A 21,137-nucleotide genomic window follows, 5' to 3' on the forward strand; every position below is an offset into this window, starting at 1 on the left:
TGTGGTGACCATCAAGTTACACATATTCCCGCCCCGTCCGACTTCCTATATTAAAAAAAAAAATTAGCAACTTCAGGATTTTTTTATTTCGCACTCTTTAGAATATAATGAATCTAACAACAACTTTTCCTTGTCCACAGAAGAATCCACAAGCCCAGAAAGCGGTGTGAAGGAACGCGGCGAGCGTGAGAGGGGGGCGCGGGGCGGGGGCGAAGGCGAATCGCGCTCTGCGTCCCCCGCGTCCCGCGCCTCCCCCGCGCCCGATGAGCGGGACATCGAGCACAGCATACCAGCCACCCTCATACAGGACCCTCATGCAGAAAGGTAATATTATGCTTACGATATCTTTAATCATCAGGTCACCGAGTTCAAGGTCTGCTCAAATGTGAATTCTAAATGACCTAAAATAAAATAAATCTATAATAAATTTATCTTATTTCTAGAATCGTAATGTGGTTTAGATCTGCGTCTAGGGAACAGTCGTTAGAAATGTAATTATTCTTGCTACGACTTAGTTGTTCAATGTCAACTTTCAGAATTTGACAAAGTTGATGTTATGACTGTCGACTTTCTATTCTATGCCTCGTCGCATTAAGATTATTTTTTTCTTTGTCTTATTGAATTTAATAAAAATATGTCATTGATTTATTTAATTACGTTTTATAGATATTATTATTTTATTTTAGTTATATCACCAAATTTTACCTAGAAACATTATGAATTATGAAATTTAAATTTGTATGATTATATGCTGGAAATATCAGTGATCCAACTGAATGCTATCTCGTACAATGCATTCATAACACTTCTGACGCGAGCTCATTGTCTACTTGACGGTGGTCTCGGCTTCAATCCGCAGTGTCCACTTTAACGATCCCATTGTTTTCGATGATCAGTTGTCGACTGCTGTCCACGTTCTTGATTCGACCAATCAGAATGACGTCGACGATAACTCTTATTTCAATGTCCTAGAGGCTGCTTTAAGTCGAATGATATATCAAAACATATTGGTCGGAACGGAGAAATGAATGGATGCGCGATAGTGACAGCCAGTAGGTAGTGACACTAAAAATGATCAAGAATTTTTCATTTGACACTCCATCAATATCTGTTTTATAGTCTCCGTCATGGTTACATTGCAACGACTATCTAGATAATTATTGTTGTAGATAATACGCTAAGTTTTTTTAAAGAATATGATTTATAATCTTGCATTAAAGGTAGCTGTTTTTGCGGATTTATTTTTATTAAGCACACAATATTGTTTAAAAATTAATACTTGTAAAAAGTACCGTTGTTCGTGTAAAGTTCGTATTGCCTATAAGAAAATGTAATTAGGTATGAAGCAAGATTAGGATGAAATAATGGTAATTGAACGTTTGTAGTTAGTTGGTACTGATACGTCAATTTACTTTTTTTGGTTTAGATATTATTGAAACGAAAATATTCCTTTAAATTTTGCGTATTGCTTATTAACTTTGTATTATAGAAAACTATAGTAATACCGATTTAATCTTTACTATTCAACTTTTTACGGCGTATTAATTAAAAGATTTGTCAGCGATTTAATTTTTTAACAACTTAATTAGTATATTCAAACAATTAAAAATTGAACTTCACAAGGCAGGTAGCATTTACTGCATTGATATTAAAACATGAATAATGATCAGTCAAAGGATTTTAAATCTTAATGTTATTGCGATATGTTAAATTATATTTAATGCCATGTTTTCTTAGCAGCAAATTATATATTGGTTCTGTATCAACGTTGCCTGTTCCATCACTGTCAATTAGCTGCAGTGAAGAGACATCATCAATCATAAACATTCTCTACAGAGCTCTGAAGCATCCATCCTGAGGGTCTATTGTTTAGATTTTGGAGTTTCATATTTCTAATATCTCTGTCTGGTCATAGACGAAGAACTAATATTACAAGGCATTTGTGATCCATACATCCAGACGCTAAGTCGTACAACAGATGTCCTCTGTTTTAGTAGACTTTATCCTTTTGAATTTAAAATATTAATTGCGGTTACGTATGCTCATCAATGTATTCGAATTGTAAAAGGAATTTGTTCGTGAAATAAATAAAATTATAAAGTGTCGAGGTAAATAATATACAAAACAGTACCCAATATATTAACATATTGCAATTTTATTGCCTCAAAGACATCTGTGCCGGTTTTAAAATTCACGTAACTGCGAAATTATTCAAACAGTGTCAGGTGTCCCCTATGCCCGCACGATGCGAAACTAAAAATTTCTTACCTTATGTCAAACTACCCCAAATGATGCCACAGACGGCATTTATTCCTGAGTTTCTGAGTTGAATTTTGGGTATGTTTCGGAAAAATTGTTGATGATATCTTTAATCTGCGACCAAGGTGGCTAAGTCGTATTTCTGATGGCGTGCGTGAGTGAGGGAAGGAGAATACAATACACGTCACATAAATACGAGTGATTGATTGACCAGCAGTCGACTAATGATTATAGGAAGCAATATACAGCTGGCGATTCTGTTAGATCCAGTAATTTAAAAAAAAGTTTATCTTAAAGTAAGCAAAAAGGTTTAATGTAAATTTTATTAGGTTAACATATGATAGTTCCTTGTGGCTCTTATTTGTGTTCCTTTGTCTTCTTCAACAAATTATTGGTCTTCATTTTTATTTATGGTCTTCAGTTATTTCATTGGCAATAGATTTTGTTATGAAATAAATAACCAATTTGATTTTGTTATTTAATCTTATAAGAATCTATTTCGATTATTAATATCAATAATTAATTAACAAAGCATTTCATAATATAATTTGAATTATTATCTCAATGTGAAAAATGTTCGTAGTGAATTATTATTTTAAGGTAAAAAGGTACAACATTTCTTTCTCCAAACAGGAAATCTATTCGTGATACGTGTAAATCCATCGTCCCATGTCCATCCTGGCCTCGTTAAAAAGGCTCGTGCTGACATTTTGTTACAGGAGATTTTCTTGTCAGTAACCTCATACTCGGGTGGGTAATCTTCACTAAGCCGAAAACTTCCATAAGGGTTTCTCGTATCACAAACATTTCATTTTGATATTATGTTGATAACATGTTTTATAAGACATAATGTGCCGATTGGTCATCGTGTATCGTCTAGTTTTCATTGGTGTCACGAGTGACTCAGCTATGCGGAGTAGCTCGATGTTGTCGAGAGCTGTCATCGAAACGATCGCCCGTCATTGCATGTCCACCTCGCGCATAGCACGCACGCTTGCATTACGCAGCGCACCACCCCTCAAAGCGCTGTCTAGATACCTGTCTCTGTTCTTCTCATCGATTCGTCGGTTCGTAGAGCAGCTGTCTCGCTCTAGTGAGGGGCGTGCGGGGAGAGGGCGCTGCAGGCGGGTCGTAAATCACGCGGCGTCTCATTCCACGCGGGACCGCCGCTGCCGCCGCAGGCACCGCGCACTTCCCTCTCGACCGCCGGCTACGCGGCGCGTCTTTCGCGACGTGTTTACATTTCTAACTCTACTGGGAAGTTCATTATTTTATAAAAAAAGTGTCTTTGAATATAAAGTGTTGTTTGTTTGATGGATCCAAGAACGTTTTGACATCAACCGTTCGGAATAATCTGAAAAAATTTCGTCCAAAATGATCGTCGAAGCCGACCACGTGAGGTAGGATTTCTTTATACAAGTGTTTTCATTGTTTTAGAAAAATGTATTATGTTAAATAATACTGACTTTCATTGACATACATTGATATATCGAATATTCCTTGTTTTTAAAGGGTTTTAATTGAATTAGGAGTTTTTCGTTTATCTGTAACTTTTGTTAGTGATTGTTTTTGTATTTTCGTTTCTGCCAACTTAGTTATAGCATTTGTAATCTTCATCTTTCGTATAATATTAAAACAAAAGAATACATATTCAAAGTTGTCGTCTGTATGAATGTAATCAGAAAACGTTTTAATATTTTTTTCTGGATTTTGTTTTCAACCAACTACTATGGAATGGAATAAATTATAGAGTTTTACGACAATTTAATATTCAATTTTTACAGCGTGAAATCTATTATAATTTTAATAAATCTTTTACTGTTTATTTTATGAATTATAATGTAAGAATGTTTACAAAATTTTAACAATGACTTTAACGTTTTATTGAATACGTTTATAGGCTCGTTGAAATGTGATTTTCGTTTATGTATATTTTATTTCTATTGTGAATTAGTATTCTTATTTGTAAGTCAGTTTATTAGGTGTTGATACTGATTTAATTAGGAATTCTTTTATTTAAATGATGTCGAATTTAGTTTCATTAACGACGTTATTTTTTGTCGGTCATTAAACCAGTTTCTTTTTTATACCAATGAATAAATGATTTACGCTAAAAACTCGTGTGCTTATATCGGAATCATTCATTTTATTTTTTCTCCTCATTCTTGAATTAATCGTATATTTTTAATATTAAAAACAAACGACGAGCTGTTAAAGCGATGGATACGGCAGCTATTTACATTTTTAAATATTTTATTAAATTTGAACGAACTTCTATTCACAATAAAAAGCTGCTAATCTTATCATTAATATTCAATGTGACAAAATTATATAAGTACATAGACGTCCTTATAAATATTAAAATGTCGTAAACTAGTTTATGCAAATTCAGAGGGAAATATTTATATGGTTATAAATAATTTTAACGGTTCTATGTCATTGTCCGCAGGGAGAGTCCTAGATGTTTATCGCGGGAGTCGTCGGGCGCGCCGCGATGTCCCTCCAACGACTCGGTGTACTCGGGTCGGAGCGCGCCGAGCCTCCCGCTACCGGCCGCGCTGTCGGCAGCTCTGCCGGCCGCCCTACCCGCTGCGCTGTTGCCGCCCCATTCCGCCGCAGTTGCCGCTTACCTAGGCGCCGCTGCCGCGGCTGCCCAACAGCGATTACTCATGTCGTGCCAAGAAGACATGACGGACGCTGACCGATCCGACGCTGTTCTTGACTTTAGCACAAAGCGAAGTGAATCTCCTATCGATGAAGAAGATATCGATGACGCAGTCAATCTTAGTAAGAATGAGAATGGTCCATTGGATCTATCAGTAGGCACGAGGAAGAGAGGACCGGAAGATTCTCCGTCACCAGTTCCGACTAGAAAGAGCTCACGGTCGTCTGATTTTAAACCAATCAGTACTCCATGGACGACACCGGTAGCTCCTCATCTGCCATATTTTGCAGCCGCTGTGGCCGCTGCCAGCTTGTCGTCTAAGGGCGGTGTGCCATCCGATTGGAACGGAAAATTAAAACATGGTACACCAACGCCTAGCGATGCAACCAAAGCACTCGAAAAGATGAGCGAATTGAGTAGACTAGGCGGCGAGGAGCTGTTTAGATCAGTTCAAAGTGCAGCTTTAAGTGCAGGGCTCACACCCAATGCTGCCGCCCGCCACTCCGCTTGGCAATCTCACTGGTTGAACAAGGGAGCTGACCAGACTAAAGATGTTCTGAAATGTGTTTGGTGCAAGAAGAGCTTTAACTCGTTGGCAGATCTGACTGTTCATATGAAAGAAGCAAAGCACTGCGGCGTTAGCGTCTCTGTGCCCCCATCAAGTGGTGCACCATTACCTGCCTCGCTACAACCTCCATCGAGCTCACCTTCCACACCATCTCATAATTCTTCTTCTTCGAGCGGATCGTCTAAACCGAATCATAACGATCTCAACATGTTAATTAAAGAAAATATGCCCATACCTAGAAAACTGGTCCGCGGTCAAGACGTGTGGCTAGGCAAAGGGGCGGAACAAACTAGACAAATATTGAAATGTATGTGGTGCGCTGAGAGCTTCCGTTCGCTGGCTGAGATGACCAGTCACATGCAGCGCACTCAGCATTACACTAACATAATATCTCAAGAGCAAATAATATCGTGGAAATCATCAGATGAAGCAAAGGGTTCTAATTCAAGCACGCCCGGTACTAATAATGCTGTCCCGCCCACGACGGGCACTAGTAGTCATGTTAGCGCTGTGTTAACTTGTAAGGTTTGTGACCAAGCGTTTAGTTCCTTAAAAGAATTGAGTAATCATATGGTTAAGAATTCACATTATAAAGAACATATTATGCGTTCCATTACGGAGAGCGGTGGTAGGAGACGTCAAACGCGAGAAAAAAGAAAGAAGTCGTTACCGGTTAGAAAACTACTTGAACTTGAAAGGGCGCAGCACGAATTTAAAAACGGGGAAGGTAACGGCGTTCCTATGGGAAAGCCGATTAGGGATTTCGGTGCTGGTAGCCGAATTACGTGTGAAAAATGCGGTGATAAAATAGAGACCGCGGTTTTCGTAGAACATATTCGTCAATGCATAGGCGCGCCCATGTCTAATAGCCAAAGGAATTTTCTAAAAAGTGCCCTCCTTTCTAATAACATCATTCCACCCGATGTCCCTGGCCATATCACGCCCACTGGCCGCGATGGGCGTAAAAGTATCAATGAGGAAATTCCCTCGCCTGGATCTGCACATCATCGTTCCCCTTCTTCGATTAACGATTCTTCTCCCAGTTCCAAAGACCATAATGCCAGCAATGATAAAAGTTCTTCGCCATCCGTGCTCAATGCCATAGAACAGTTGATAGAAAAAAGTTTCGATACTCGCTCGCGGCATTCGGTACCTGGTATGCCAGGAGGAGCTTCACATGCTCCAATTGGCTCTAGTATTTTGAAAAGGTTAGGTATAGACGAGAGCGTAGACTACACTAAGCCACTCGTGGACGCGCAAACCATGAGCATGTTAAGAAATTATCATCATCAGCAGGGATACGGTCGCCGAGAACGTAGCGGAAGCGAATCTAGCTCCATGTCTGAAAGGGGGGGAAGTAGGGTCGAATCTCTTACTCCTGATAGGAAACTAGATTCTTATCACATGACCCCCCGTACAACTCCCGACACGCGCGGTTCTCAGACTCCTGCCTCAGAGGACCGTCCTACAGATGTTAGGATAAAAAAAGAGATAGCCGATGAGGAGGAACGCGAAAATGGTGTCGATTTGAGCAGCCAACCGGTTAGGGTTAAGACTGAGATAGACGATGACGAGGATCAAGCAAGACCGAGTAGTGCGACCGAAGAAGACATTAAACCGCCCGTCCCTAAGCGTGAAAGCGAGGGCCCGAGCCCTGCCGCTAGCCCTCGTAGCCCGGCTAGCGATCGTTCTGCGCCGACTCCGGGCGCTGATAGAAAACCAGCTTCTAGCTTAGGGGCACTTTCTTCTATGTTCGATAGTCTCGCTGGCGGGGGCTCATCTAACGAACCAAGTTCCTCTCGTCGCAGTGGAAGCCACCCCCTAGCGGCCTTGCAAAAATTATGCGATAAAACTGAGACGAATTCTTCTCGCGCTCCCGCACCTGCTCCGTCTCCCGCTGGGCCACCCAGCATTTTAACCTTCAGCTGGGCTTGCAATGACGCAGTAGTGACCGACTCTATAATGAAATGCGCTCTATGCGACACGCCATTTATATCGAAGGGCGCCTACCGGCATCATCTATCCAAGATGCATTTCGTTAAAGATGGTGCTTTGCCTGATCCAGTTCCAGTCAAGGCTCCTCCGGCAGCAGGCTCTCCCGGTGCTCACAAGAGCGGTGGGTCTAACGCGGCCTCACCGCAAGACCCGCGTAGTCCATCGCAATCGTTCGACGAAAGTCCTCACTCTAAATTTCTCAAATATACGGAACTGGCAAAGCAGCTATCCAGCAAGTACGTGTAGGCGTAAGGGTCGGCCGGCCATCAGTTGTGATGATACCATATCCTGATACGTTGAACCTTTCTAGGGTTAGGTCGCGACGCGACGTTAAGTATTTCAAAACTCTTTGCCAATTTAATTATTTAGGTAATCGTTAGAGTTCACCGCATAGTTCGGTTAGTGTAATTTACGACTAGCGACATAAGTATACGCCAAACGTCTTACGTTCGTTTAGATATAAGAGAATATTTTCAAAATATTGCCTTTAGGAGAGGGACGGCTGTCGCGCGGCCCGGTAGCCGCGGCTTTTCTTCCACACTACGTTGTAATTCCATTTCGATAATTGTAAATATAAGTCACATTAAGTCTTAAAGGTTCGATTCGATCTCTTGTAAATGTATATTTTTTGCTAATAATCCAAAATGATAAAATTCGTTCGTAATCTTGTCATTCGCTGCGCGCGGTTGCTCGACGGTCCCGCGGCGACGACGAAGCGTGGTCGTGTCGGCACAGCTCTGTCAGTATTTTTATGAAAATTCGTTGCAATATCATTTTTTGAGTTACTTAAATTTTATGTAAATCAGAGTTAGGGTTAACGATTTTAGTTTATTTTATGTATATTTTGGAAGCTTATTTTCGTTACGTGAAGTGTTGAGATCCGATGCCCGTAATCTCGGAGACCAAATCTCAATAAGTTCGGTTCGTGTAAATACGACGCAGTCGGTCATAGCATGCAATATTACAATCTCCTTAGTGTAAATTTCGCTCTAGATACGCTCTCCACGCGAGAATGCTATTTATTATTTAGTGTTAAGTACGTATTTTAAGGCGACTCTTCTGTGAACACGTGTATACCATTGTATCAGCGCATAAATCGGTTGTCCAAATCAACCAATTGTATTTTAAATAAAAAAAAGTGATAATTATACATTTTTTTCTTTAAAAGGACGACTACATACGTATACGTTTAGTACGCTGTAATGAGATTTCTTCCATTAAAAACAGTTATACGATGATGTATATACGGTACTCGTGAGTGAAAACTCTTTTATATATTATAAAAAAAATATTGTAAACTGTTTAATGTAAGTTTCAAAATATCAATGTGATTCGAAGTCTCGACGCACCGCTGTTAATTAATAGAAGTTCATTTGCTTTGAATTCGTTTAGTGGTCACGTGGTATTGAAATCACCAGCAGTGCGACGAGAGTTCGAAAATGTGAAACTGAAAATTTTAAAATCGTAAACTATCATTTTAACGATAATAATGAAACATTATGACAAATATTATGTATACGCTCGCTCTGATGAGGGATTTTTGCTCATTCTTTAATGAAAAAGTGGTGTTGAATATTGATTTTACCAAATTTAATAATCTTATTTAATATTTTATGTTGTATTTCAAAATGCAATTAAAAGCTCAAAGAAATATATATGTTAAATACTATAAAAGGTATTTTATTTTATACACCCTGTATTTGATTCAAATATACAAACATTATAAAGTTAAATTCCTATTTTAAAGATTTCCTTGTTGATTTTGATAAAATTAAAAAAAATATATATAATATTATTAACTGAACAGAATCAATGAATTTGAAAATAGAATATTATATTTTATTACAAATTAAATTACACTTTAATAAACACAATTGTTTGCTTAAAATATACATATTGATTAAAATCTGATTATGTTTTATTGTTAGGTCCTTTGTTATGGCAAAGAGCCTCTTAATAGGAATGAGTGGCATTGATTTGATTGAAAACAGTATTTAATTGATGCTTGACTGTACGGAACCCGTTACGGGCTAAGATTGGTAACAATAAACCTACAATTTTTTATCTTTCAAGACGTTTTGGCGTTAATGAAACAAGACAAATAGTTGACGATCGAAACATTTTCTACAAGAGTTAAAGAAAAAGTTCATTTAAAATTGACAAATTCTTAGTTTTGATTTAATTTAAAATATGCAAAATGGTGTATTGCATTTTGTAATCACAATTTAATCAAATATTTTTCTTCTTTTTAAACTTTAATTACCTAAATTAATTTACCTATTAATTCCACACAATATTAATACATATTTTTGAATCATTTCATTGAATATATTATAAGACTACACGTAATACAAAAAATATTTTGAGACAATATTTAATATTTTAAATTCCTAATAATATCATTATATACAATAATTATTTCAATGTAGAAGATCAATTATCTATGGTATTTAAAATTCGAATTACAAAATATTTAATCGAAGTAAATTTATAATATTGCAATTACTTAAATTGCAAACTTTATTTAGTTTTGTAACGTATTGTACGTTTCACACATTTTATTATTTATGTTATAAAATATTTGTAAATTTAAATTATTAATTCAATGTACACAACAATAATATACATTTAAATTTTTATTCAATTAATATTTTTTTATCAGTTGGATAAATAATTATAAAAAAATATGCAGTATTAAACAATCATTTTTTAAAAGACCTGTTTTCCGCACACAATATTAATAGTCTTTATTAAATATTAGTTAAATCGAATTTATTTAATTGTTTCAAAATTGTATTGCATTTCAAAAACGCTTCTTCAAAAATTTTTTTTTTTTAATTACGTCATGCCATCTTCGAAATTGAAACGCGTTCTTTTTTCGAAATCGACGGTGTTTGCCTAAATAGGGAAGTGGGTTACAATTAAAGTAAAACTATTTTTAATCTTAAAATGATTTTTAATATTTATAATATTCTACACTATAACTTAAATTGCAACAATTTAATTAAAAATAAAGTACAGGTTTTTTTTATACATACATAACCACTTTAAATTACATAAATTAGATAAGAATATATTCAAATTTCGAGTGCAGATAATCGTGATTTTTGTATCTGTAAAATATTGCGCCTCTTTGAGTCGTGTCGGATGTGCCGTCCGATCGGCTTATGATATATGTTTAATGTGAGCTGCGCAATTCGTTAGTCTCTTGAGAGTGCTCGTGGAAGTAGAATCTTTCACGAGGACATCATAATTATCAACATCATCACCAGCTATAATACTTCAGACCTAATAACGATGTGTATTGAATACATACCATATTAACCATACAATTAATAATAAATAAATAAATATTGGACAACATCACATACATTACTCTGACCCCAATGTAAGTAGCTAAAACACTTGTGTTGAGGAAAATCAGAAGTAACGACGGTACCACAAACACCCAGACCCAAGACAACATAGAAAACTAATGAACTTTTTCTACATCGACTCGGCCGGGAATCGAACCCGAGACCTCGGAGTGGCGTACCCATGAAAACCGGTGTACACACTACTCGACCACGGAGGTCGTCTTTTTATAAATAACCCTCACTATGTTTCCAAATACCAGTAAAGTTTACAGAATTATTATTTAAAATATTGCCTCCATGCCGAATATATTAATGTTGTAATAAGCGTGCACAACTCGCGTGTCAATATACCATTTCATTGGACACGCTGCACTGTGGTACGAGCAGATCTGCACTTGGAGGTTCGGGGATCCATCAGTATCCAGGGCCGGACTGTAAGTTTAGGGGGTCCTGGGCTAACAATACGTAAGGGCCCACCTAAGACATATCTGAACGTAGACTTGAATTAAAGTAATTGAATGGGTTTGATTAATTGCAGGACTCGCAGGGCTGCAAACCATACGATCTGTTTAATTTAATACAGTTATTTTTGACTTTGCCTTGAATTGCCCTGCCCTGGCCTGGCCCTGGGCTGAAGCCCAAGAAGCGATATGGTAGATCCGGCCCTGTCATCCCCCTACATTTGATATATTTAAGACGAATAAGGTGTGCTAGGTTTTCGAATAGTATTCTGTTGAATGGGAAATATAACTTTGTTCCCAAGGTTGGTGCGCCACCACTCAGACGGTACCTTGGTGCCTGTAAACACACTACCTCACTTACCCTTCAGGAATACAACTATACTTAGTATTACTGTCTGTCGGTAGTGGGTATGAGTGGGTGGTACCTACCCAGACGGGCTTGCACAAAGCCCTGCCTACTGCATATTGCTGGATGCTGTATAATCTAATTGCAGTCATAGGGTTGATGGTGCTCTGGCGATATAAAATGATGTTTATACACCTTACAGAGCTGAAGCTAATGGGTAACTGTAGCTAACAATTAGAGTAGTAGCTTATCTGAATCTCTAAAACAAAACATTTGGTTTTACGAATCTAAAATATACATCTGACGTGAATAATTAAACTTTTAGTACCGTCACTAATCGTCAATGTAATTGGTAAATATCTTAATATAACTAAAATTTATACTTATGCAAGCCCTGATGGTACCACTCACTCATCATAATTATATTTTCCCGCTAAGCAGCAATACTTAGGATTGCTATGTTCTGGTTTTAAGGGTTAGTGAGCGAGTGTTATTAAAGGCACTAGGATGGTAAATTACCACTTACCATCAGACGGCCCATTTGCCCGTCCGCACAAAAATCTATACATATAAAATTGGAGTGTCTGTTTGTAATATTAAAATAACCGCTTTTTACTAAATGCATACGTATGTACACATGGTATTTATACCAAAATAATATCTTTTCAATTTTTGTCTGTCTGAATGTTTGTTCCGACTAATCTCTGGAACACCTGGACCGATTTTGACGGGACTTTAACTGGCAGATAGCTGATGTAATAAGGAGTAACTTAGGCTACAACGACTACTTTTTTGACGCGCACGAAGTCGCGGGCACAGCTAGTTTTATATATGAATAAGAAATCAATCATACTACCCATTGTCACAATAGACTGACAGATACCTGCTACTGTACTATAAATTAGACGAATCTAAGGTCAATTTGTCGAACACACGTCGCCTCCACCTCATCCGACCTCGTACTGGTTTCTTAGTGATGTGTAGTTTAACCGCCGAGCACGAGAATTAAAAAAAAATCAAACTTAGATAAACTCTTGCCTACACCTTGACAGATCGTTGCTTACTGTGTACCTACCTAAAGGTCTACCTTACATTAGAAAAGGTTTCATCCAACATTATCTTCGCTGATAACCAACGTGGCATTCATATCAGAATACAATCAAGGTATTTGTAAGCGAGAATACGTTTTTCTACTCTATTGTACAACCAAAGACAAATAACATGACCGTCATATGGTCTAATGAAAATTATAACGCCGATTTACCAACAGAGAAATAATATTTGGCTAAACCATCAGCGTTCATACATGTAGAGTTATTTTGTTCCTAGCGCTACCATATACCGAATAGTGGTACCATAACAAGTGCATTGAGTTAGTAGTTCACTTATCAAAACATTAATTATGTCTCACGAGATAACGTGTTCATTTCGACGGGACCTCAATTTAATCGAATTAATGAGGCAATTCGTCCTTAGACGAGACATGTTGGTACCCCAAGTTCTGGAATTAACACTTACATGGTTTTGAAAATTTATATTTGAACAACAAAAGAGGGATTTTATAAGCGTACGTATGAGTTTTTATCGCCGTTTGTTCTCAGGTCCGAGTTGCGTATTTCCGAAAAAGTTGGTTAATTTTTGACTATCAATAAGTAATTTTATATTTTCCACAGCTATGCTTTGTGTGAACGTTTTCCTTCACCACCGCACATGAAATATACACAAGTTAAGCACATGAAAGTTAATTTGTATGTGCTCGAGTTACCACTCGTTTTCGGTTATGATTCACGTGTATTCCAGGCTCGGTTTGACTCGGTTCTGTACAACTACATATTACTATATTTTCCTACTTGATTACATGAACACTCGTAATAAAATTAATACCAATATATAAAAAAGTGGTGATTATAAATAAGTAGTGAATTGCAAATTTATCAATGTATCTATTATTATAGAATACGAATACTGTTATGAAACTAGTGACCTTGAAGAAATGAATTCAGCGAATAAAAAAATTTTACATGTTTTTAAAACAGTCTTATCAATAATACAATAATTTTATTCATAGTTATTAAGGAAACTCAATGATTCCAAATTCAATTATTTTAAAATAAAAATGGAACGTTGTTTTGAAATAATGATTCGATCAATTTAATTGAATTAAAATATAATATAATCATTATATATTTTATTATTAAATTAAAAGTTCCAAATTTAAATTTTGTAGTAAAGAATCGAACCTTTTATTGCTTTGTATTAAAATCAATAATATACTTTGATTATTAAATAAATAAATATCTATTCAAATGAATCAAATATATTTTATTCAAGTAAACTTCACAATTAAGTGTTTTTGATGCATCAATATTGAATACACTACGACCGTTTCGGAAAGCAGCCTCCAGCTAGAAGAAACGGCAAAAAATTCTCATAGTTGCTCTTTTCAAATAAACAGATTTACAATGCTGTTATTCATAATAAGTGTTCAATCAGTCCTCTGTTGGAACCCGAGCCTAAATCCACGTGCTTTTTCTAAAAAGTATTATTTTAATGTATAATAAGATTTATTGATTAATTTAGTCTTAATAACCTTTTTAAATTTGTTAAATGGTAAATTGATTTTTTGTATTCATTACGAAGGTTATTAGTGACCCGCGCGCATACAAGATGTCTTAGTGTACGTTAAGACTGCAAAAAAAATGAGAATTAGATGATGTTTGTTAACGCACGCCGACAATTTGACGAATGCGTGCGACTTCGTGAGTGAACAGGTCCATCTTGAATCTCTTAGAAATCATAACTATTTATATATTTGACACTTATTGGTAATTAATAAGATTATTTTTATATTTGTAGAAAATTATAGGTTTTAAGCAGTATTTATGAAACAATGAACTCGGTGAGATTTACAGAATTAAACCCATTGAGGCCCGTCAATCACATCTCAGAGGACGGCCAGTTGTGACAGTGTACACACGGACAATTTTACTACCACGAATATTTATATTTAATATATGTATATGTTGGGTTTTGCCTGAAGATAATACTGGAATTAAAAATTGTAGAAGATTTCTTATTAAATTTAATAAAACGCCTTATGGCATAAAAATAGCAATTGATAAAATGTTGTGTTATTAATAATACTTACGATTAGTAACTTAGTAGTAAGTTATAAGGCAAAGTAATTATTTTAAAGTCATTTTTGGTATATAACTTGTGATTTTATTTGATATAACTTAATTGTACGAAAATTATTAATTGTATAACGCGTTCATGTATTAAATAACATATCTAACAGCACAGGTGGTTTTAGAAGACTATTTATGGGTTTTTATAACGGGTATTATTGATTTAAAATAGGTCATGTACTTCATTATTTTTAAAAGTTGATATTAAATATTAATTAATATAAACTCTAAACTTACAAATAATACAATTAAAATTATACAACAGATATTAAAAACGTATTGTACGAATAAATATGTATTTTTACTGATTATTAACAAGCGGTTTTTATTCAAATAAACATAAAAATAATAGAATTGAAAGAAATGAAAAAATTCTAAGTTCGATTTTGTCCGATCACGTCCGATTTCTTGAAATGTTCGTAGAAAATAAATAAATTGCCATTATTCCGATTCCTCCCCCGTGCATCATTACAGAACCCTTGACGTTACAACCCTTCCGTTGTCTGTCACTGTACATCAATTAATGGATGCTAATTAATATGACGTTTTGTTTTATATCATCAAATTAATGAGTACCGCAAGCATCCCCACCATTGTGGGGGGGAGTCGTCAATTTATGCGAAGGACGCAACGGATAGTTTGATTTATTCCATCATTTATCATCTTTTATGGCGATTTATGGGTTCGAGGGAAATGATTTCGTATTTTTTATTTAATTATTAATTATATATATTGCATCTGAAGGTTCTTAGTTTATTAATTTACGAGTTCGGAGTGATGAGGCGTTTTAATTATACGTAAGGAAAAGTTATTTAAGGGCACCGGTAGGGCTTAGCGCTGGCCTGGGTGGGTATCATCCATTCAGCAGTTAATTTAATGCTAGACATTCGTATTTTATGTCACTGTGTCTCAGTTTTAAGGAAAATATCTTGACATAAAGTATATGTATACTAAAGTACTGGATACAATTTTCAGTATTCCACAAAACACACAAACAAGAGCTGAATTGTGTAACGTATAGCATAAGAAGGCTGTATTATCAATTGTAAAGAAAAACCAGCAAGGTGCGTGAAAATCTAACCGATCAACTTCAGCGCCACAAAAGAGTCCAACACCTGACTGATGGGTCCCTTTGACCCCTCGTTGAGTAAATAGCCAGATTTGGATCGCACAATAAATGATTTACTTTGAGGTCGCGGTAATAAGTGAATTGATGTTCCTCGGTGGCCCGTCATTTGTCTCAGGGTTAACTTGGTCGGGTTTTAAGGAGAGCTTGAGGGTTTTGGCGAGCGAGTAATGATTCGTTCGTTAAATCATTCGATAGTTGAATGAAATAAATATTTTGTTACTTGTTAATACTAATATTTTTTTATAGTATTTTAAATTGAAGAAACTACGCACAGCCATTTTTTTCTTTTATTTTAAACAAAAATTGTCTCTTATTTATTTTTATATTTAATCTTTTAAAAATATTAATGGTAGCGCGTACTTAAATATGAATACTACCGTAAGTATCTTTTTAGTGATGACTCGTCTACGTAATATGTTCCAAAATATACGTTAATACCTAACCACAAAAAGCAATAACAATTTTGAGCGACATAATTGAAAAATAACCTCAAACACTCCGAATTAGGTACTCAAACTCATTGAAGCGCCCCGAGTCAAGTGGAGCACGCAACACGTGTCCAAAAGTGGACGAATTGTAAACACGTGCAAATATGCCGGAAGGCGTTACTTGACGGTTAATTTACAACAGATTATAAAATCAATTGAATGCAAAAACTTTTATTAATCCATTTTCTTTTTTTTTATAAATGTTTAAGTTGAGACCTTGAGACGGCTTAGCTAGTGCACGTCAAATTTGATTGAAGATTTCCAGTGCGAGCCCAGGCACTCTTGAGCCTTGACTCAAACCAGCTCCAGTAGGAATTTTCCTTCATGGTGCTGGATGTAATTATGCCACAGCCCAAATCTACTCCTCCAAAGGATATGGGGCCTTATCAAACCAACTATACATTTACAAGAGTTTGCTAGACTTTATAAATAAAGTATTTAAATCAATAAGAATATTTGTTCTAAAAGTATACATAATAAATGTTATTATTACAAAATTAATTTCAAGATCTAACTCTACTTAAAAAGTACACACACACACAAAGACAACTGCATTGCATTTGCAATTGTGCAAGAGAGAAAATAATAAATGTAGTACGAAAATTTTATATTCATAACCAAATGTCATACCTATACGAAGTTGTATTGTCATATTTTAAGAACGACAAAAAGACATGTTGAGTGTTCGTGTTGGTTTTTTTTTGGATTTCGGACGTTATAACCCGTTGTCTGCGTAGGTGATATAAATTAATACGTTTCGTTTTTGATGTGATGTATGATATACGGTATTTCCTTGTTATTATGGCGTGGCATATTAAATGTGATCGTGATTTACTGTTGAGTGTTGTAGTGTTTTGGTTTTGTTTATATTTTTAAACTAAATGAAATAGGATATCGTTTTATAACGTTTAATATTAAACTACTGTGTGAGGTTTTATTGAATTCAATTTTAGCTATTGTATTGTATGATTATGTATATAATTAGTATTTTGTATAGGTTCAGCGGTTGATGTTCTAATACGAATTCTTAATGAAGGGTGAGTGATTTTTATTGTATTTTATGGATTTCGTCATTTCTTTTTAGCTATTGAGAAATGTTTTCGTTTAGAACCGGTGGTTCCTATCAATTAATAAGCAAGTGAATTTGAAAATAACGTGACCATACTTCCTATTTTTACGTAGGACAGTCCCGTTTTCAATCTACGTGCCCCAATAAGTAAGCTCAACACAAATTAAAAACAAAAAACTGATATTTTGCACTGAAAACTTTCGAAATATGGCAAAAAGTCGGTCCACGCTCCATTAAATTATATTAAATTCATTATTTACCAATAATTAATAAACATGTAATAAAAATAGAACAGCTAACGAATAAGGTATCCCGCTTTTATGAGATAAATAATTTTTTGAAATTGAATTTATAATACATTCAAGTAATTTTTAATTTTAAGGATTAATTATCATTTAATTTATTCTTAATTTAATATTAAAACGAAAACAATGAACACTCTTATCATTGTTAAACTCTTAATATATTTCCATCATTCGAAACATGTTTAAAAAAAGAAACGTAGCTATTTAGGTTTTAAAAGCTCCTCAAGCTTCACATACATAAAAGCTCGCAACAGCGCCATCTGTTGTGTCGTGATGGATGAGCGGACATGTGTCCGTAATGCGCGGACAAAGCCGAAATATTCACGCTAGCTTTGCAGCTTTGAGTCAAAAAAAAAATGTCATTAATCAAATTATATGCGTTTTTGTGCAATATACATCAAATTAATGTGCTTATGGACGTATTTTGTTAATTATACGTTACTAAATTAAATGTTTTATTTATGTGGGTATTACAATAGAGGAAACCAAATAAAAATATTTTATAGATAATAAAAAAAGCATGAACTTGATTGGAGTGAGGTGAGATCTAATTAAAATAGCTCTGCTGGTGATTCCGAGGTGTATCCGATCTTACTTGAATTCGATCTAAGTACAAAGCAATAAAATATACATTAATAGCAATAACAAATCGCTAGTAACGTAGCATATTTATCGATAAAATTTCATCCAATATATTGTGCACTTATCGATAGAAACACATGTTTCATAATAAATAGAATAATGACGCACCATCGTGATCACTTTGTTCAGCAACCCTTACGTGCATTCGACTATGACGGATGACGGATGGACGGGGGCCGGCGAGACCCGCTCCAGATATATGCCCGTCGATCAATCCAAGTGACGTTGACGAGTTGAAAGCAAGCTCCCGTGCTTCGTATTCTGGTGAGCGTGACATATGTTTATATATTGCACGTGAAAAATATTCCATAAATTTATAACCTTTTAAGCTCAATCGAGTTCTTAGTCACTTGCGCTTATACTACGGCTATTTTTTTCTCCAGTGTGTGCATAATAAGAACTAATTATTTTACGAACACTTTTATTAGTCCTAGCCAGTGTCATGCGCTGTGACCAAAGATATCTGATAGAAATTGTAATTATAGCAATGAGATTGTTATTTCTCACAAATTTTTCGAAGTATTAGTTCTTAGGCGGTGATTTGATAAACGATAGGTGGACTTCATTTGAGAGTAACATTTTAAGGACGCGTCACGTTAAGGTAAATGTTTGTTACATGAGAGAGAAGAAAGATATGGAGTAAACTGAAATAGAAAGCTATACGATTTTTTTACTGTATTAGATGGTTTTTGGTGTAAAGTGGTGTGGTGAAGGATAGGACAGGATGCATATTCTACCACGCTGCATCAATGTGGTTTGGTGAATACACGTGTGACAGTTTTTTATCCACTAGCAGATTTCCTCTCGATATTTTCGTACACCTCTGAGCATGAAATAAATACTAAACACAAATTAAGCACCTTTAAAAAAACTTTTGTCTGTCTTTAGTTAAAATTTACCGAATCGAAAACACTGACTATTTGGTGTCCTAAAAAAAAATATCGACGTTATCCCTACGTATTACAAAACATAGTACCCCTACCGAATCTATAAACGCAAGTCTCAAAAACTACCGAACGTGTTTCCATACGTTTTTCACCGATAAACGGAGTCGCACATGAGTAAGGTTTTTGTATAAATTGACTGAAATATTCCGATGAGTGTTAAGATGTCGATAAAAATGCAGACCTGGAGATTAACGGGCGTACGCCGCGTAGATCAATAGTTTTATGTATTACGACATTTTACATAGAACTTTATTCCACTAGTAATTATATATATATAAACAAATTAATCCTATAATACTCGATAACACTATTATTTATACCGATATATTATAATCGATATAGCATCCGTCCGAACTTCTTAACCCTTCAATGCGCGCGACATTTCGACGACAGCTGATTGAAGTGAGTTGGGTCCCTCCATTTAGTTATTGTGACGGAATCAGGTGTACGCCTTGAACAGTGAAAGGGTTCGGCTTGCTGTCTACTGGATATGTAGCGCTGTTATAAGCGTTTTTTTCTGAGGATAGAATGACTCACCTGTGCAATTCATTATATGACTGGGGTTATGATTAGCGCAAATTTGTGAAAGTTTTTATTTTTTATTTAAAACATAGACTGAAGTGAAATTGAGGTTATACTAACTTTAGCGAATACTCAAATGTGAAATTTAGAAAAACTGTTTTTTTTATAATATATTATTTTTAGAGGCTTAATTGAGATATCGACTTGACTTAGCGGACTTCAAGTAAATATAACAGAATTATATAATCTACCGTCAAATTAAGTAGTACTGATGTGTTCTGGTTTGAACGATAAGTGAGTCAGTATAATTACAGGCACAAGGGACATATCTTAGTTACCAATGTTGGTGATGCATTGGCGATGTAAGAATAATTCTTATAGCGCCAATGTCTTTGGGCGATGGTGACCACTTACCATCACATAGACCTAGCATAAATGGATCCAAAGTAAAATTTTAATGCTTAATATTGCTTTTTTTAAACTGAAGCTAAGCTATAGACTTAATTCAGTGTGCAACAATCTGTACTTGACATTCAATATTTAAGTTGTTAATTTGATCAGATGTCAGTCGAAATGATATGAAAATCATTTTTTAGGTCCTGTCTCGTCGAAGGCTCGCGGGAGAAGGTTAAAATTTCGTTGGGAATTATTTCAATATTTTTTTTTTAACTTTAATACTGTTAAATTGTGATCACCGATTGTCAGTTTTGGGTCATTCGCGTGTAATTTCAATGTCAATCAAGGTGTCATAGATATCGAAGGTAGATCGTGTATTTCGAAAAAGTCGAAATTGTAATTTCATGTAATTTGTACGGCGATGGGTTTATTTATAAGAGGCAAAGGCAGTAAAATATATATATATATATATATATATATATATATATTGGTCTCATTATAATAGTAATTAAATGTCGCTACATGAAAAAATTGAAATCTCTGATCAGTTTAGTTACGAATGTAGATACGTACGTACAATCCTAATTTTTCGCTATTAAGGGTGGCGTGTTAGGCGTGTGAGTCAGGAATTTGTATGTATTAGTTAGCTGCTGCGTTAATTGTAAAACTAAATAAATGTTTGTGATTTTATAAAAAAGAAAATCGACAAGTCGTTCGGGTGTCGAAGTTTGACAATCAAACTTGTATGTGTATGATCTTATTATAAAGATACCCATTCCGAAGTTCTGGGTTCAAACCACT

The 21,137-nt window shown here is 35.4% G+C and overlaps 1 protein-coding gene across 2 annotated transcripts in view; it reads left to right on the top strand.

Moving 5' to 3' along the window:
- LOC113396275 (protein tiptop-like) overlaps nucleotides 1–9,161 on the top strand; it is a 254,112-nt gene extending 244,951 nt beyond the window's left edge. The window contains exons 3-4 of one of the 2 annotated variants that reach the window (XM_026634158.2): nucleotides 141–324; nucleotides 4,709–9,161. In XM_026634158.2, coding sequence (XP_026489943.2) covers nucleotides 141–324; nucleotides 4,709–7,733 — 3,209 coding nt within the window. In that variant the 3' untranslated portion in view covers nucleotides 7,734–9,161. Of the gene's footprint in view, nucleotides 1–140; nucleotides 325–3,226; nucleotides 3,660–4,708 lie in introns of those variants that run through there. The other variant, XM_026634159.2, reaches the window with a different exon arrangement.
- The last annotated feature ends 11,976 nt before the right edge of the window (nucleotides 9,162–21,137 follow it).

This window comes from Vanessa tameamea, chromosome 8 (genome assembly GCF_037043105.1).
Source record: "Vanessa tameamea isolate UH-Manoa-2023 chromosome 8, ilVanTame1 primary haplotype, whole genome shotgun sequence".
In the NCBI taxonomy this organism is placed as follows: Eukaryota; Metazoa; Arthropoda; class Insecta; order Lepidoptera; family Nymphalidae; genus Vanessa; species Vanessa tameamea.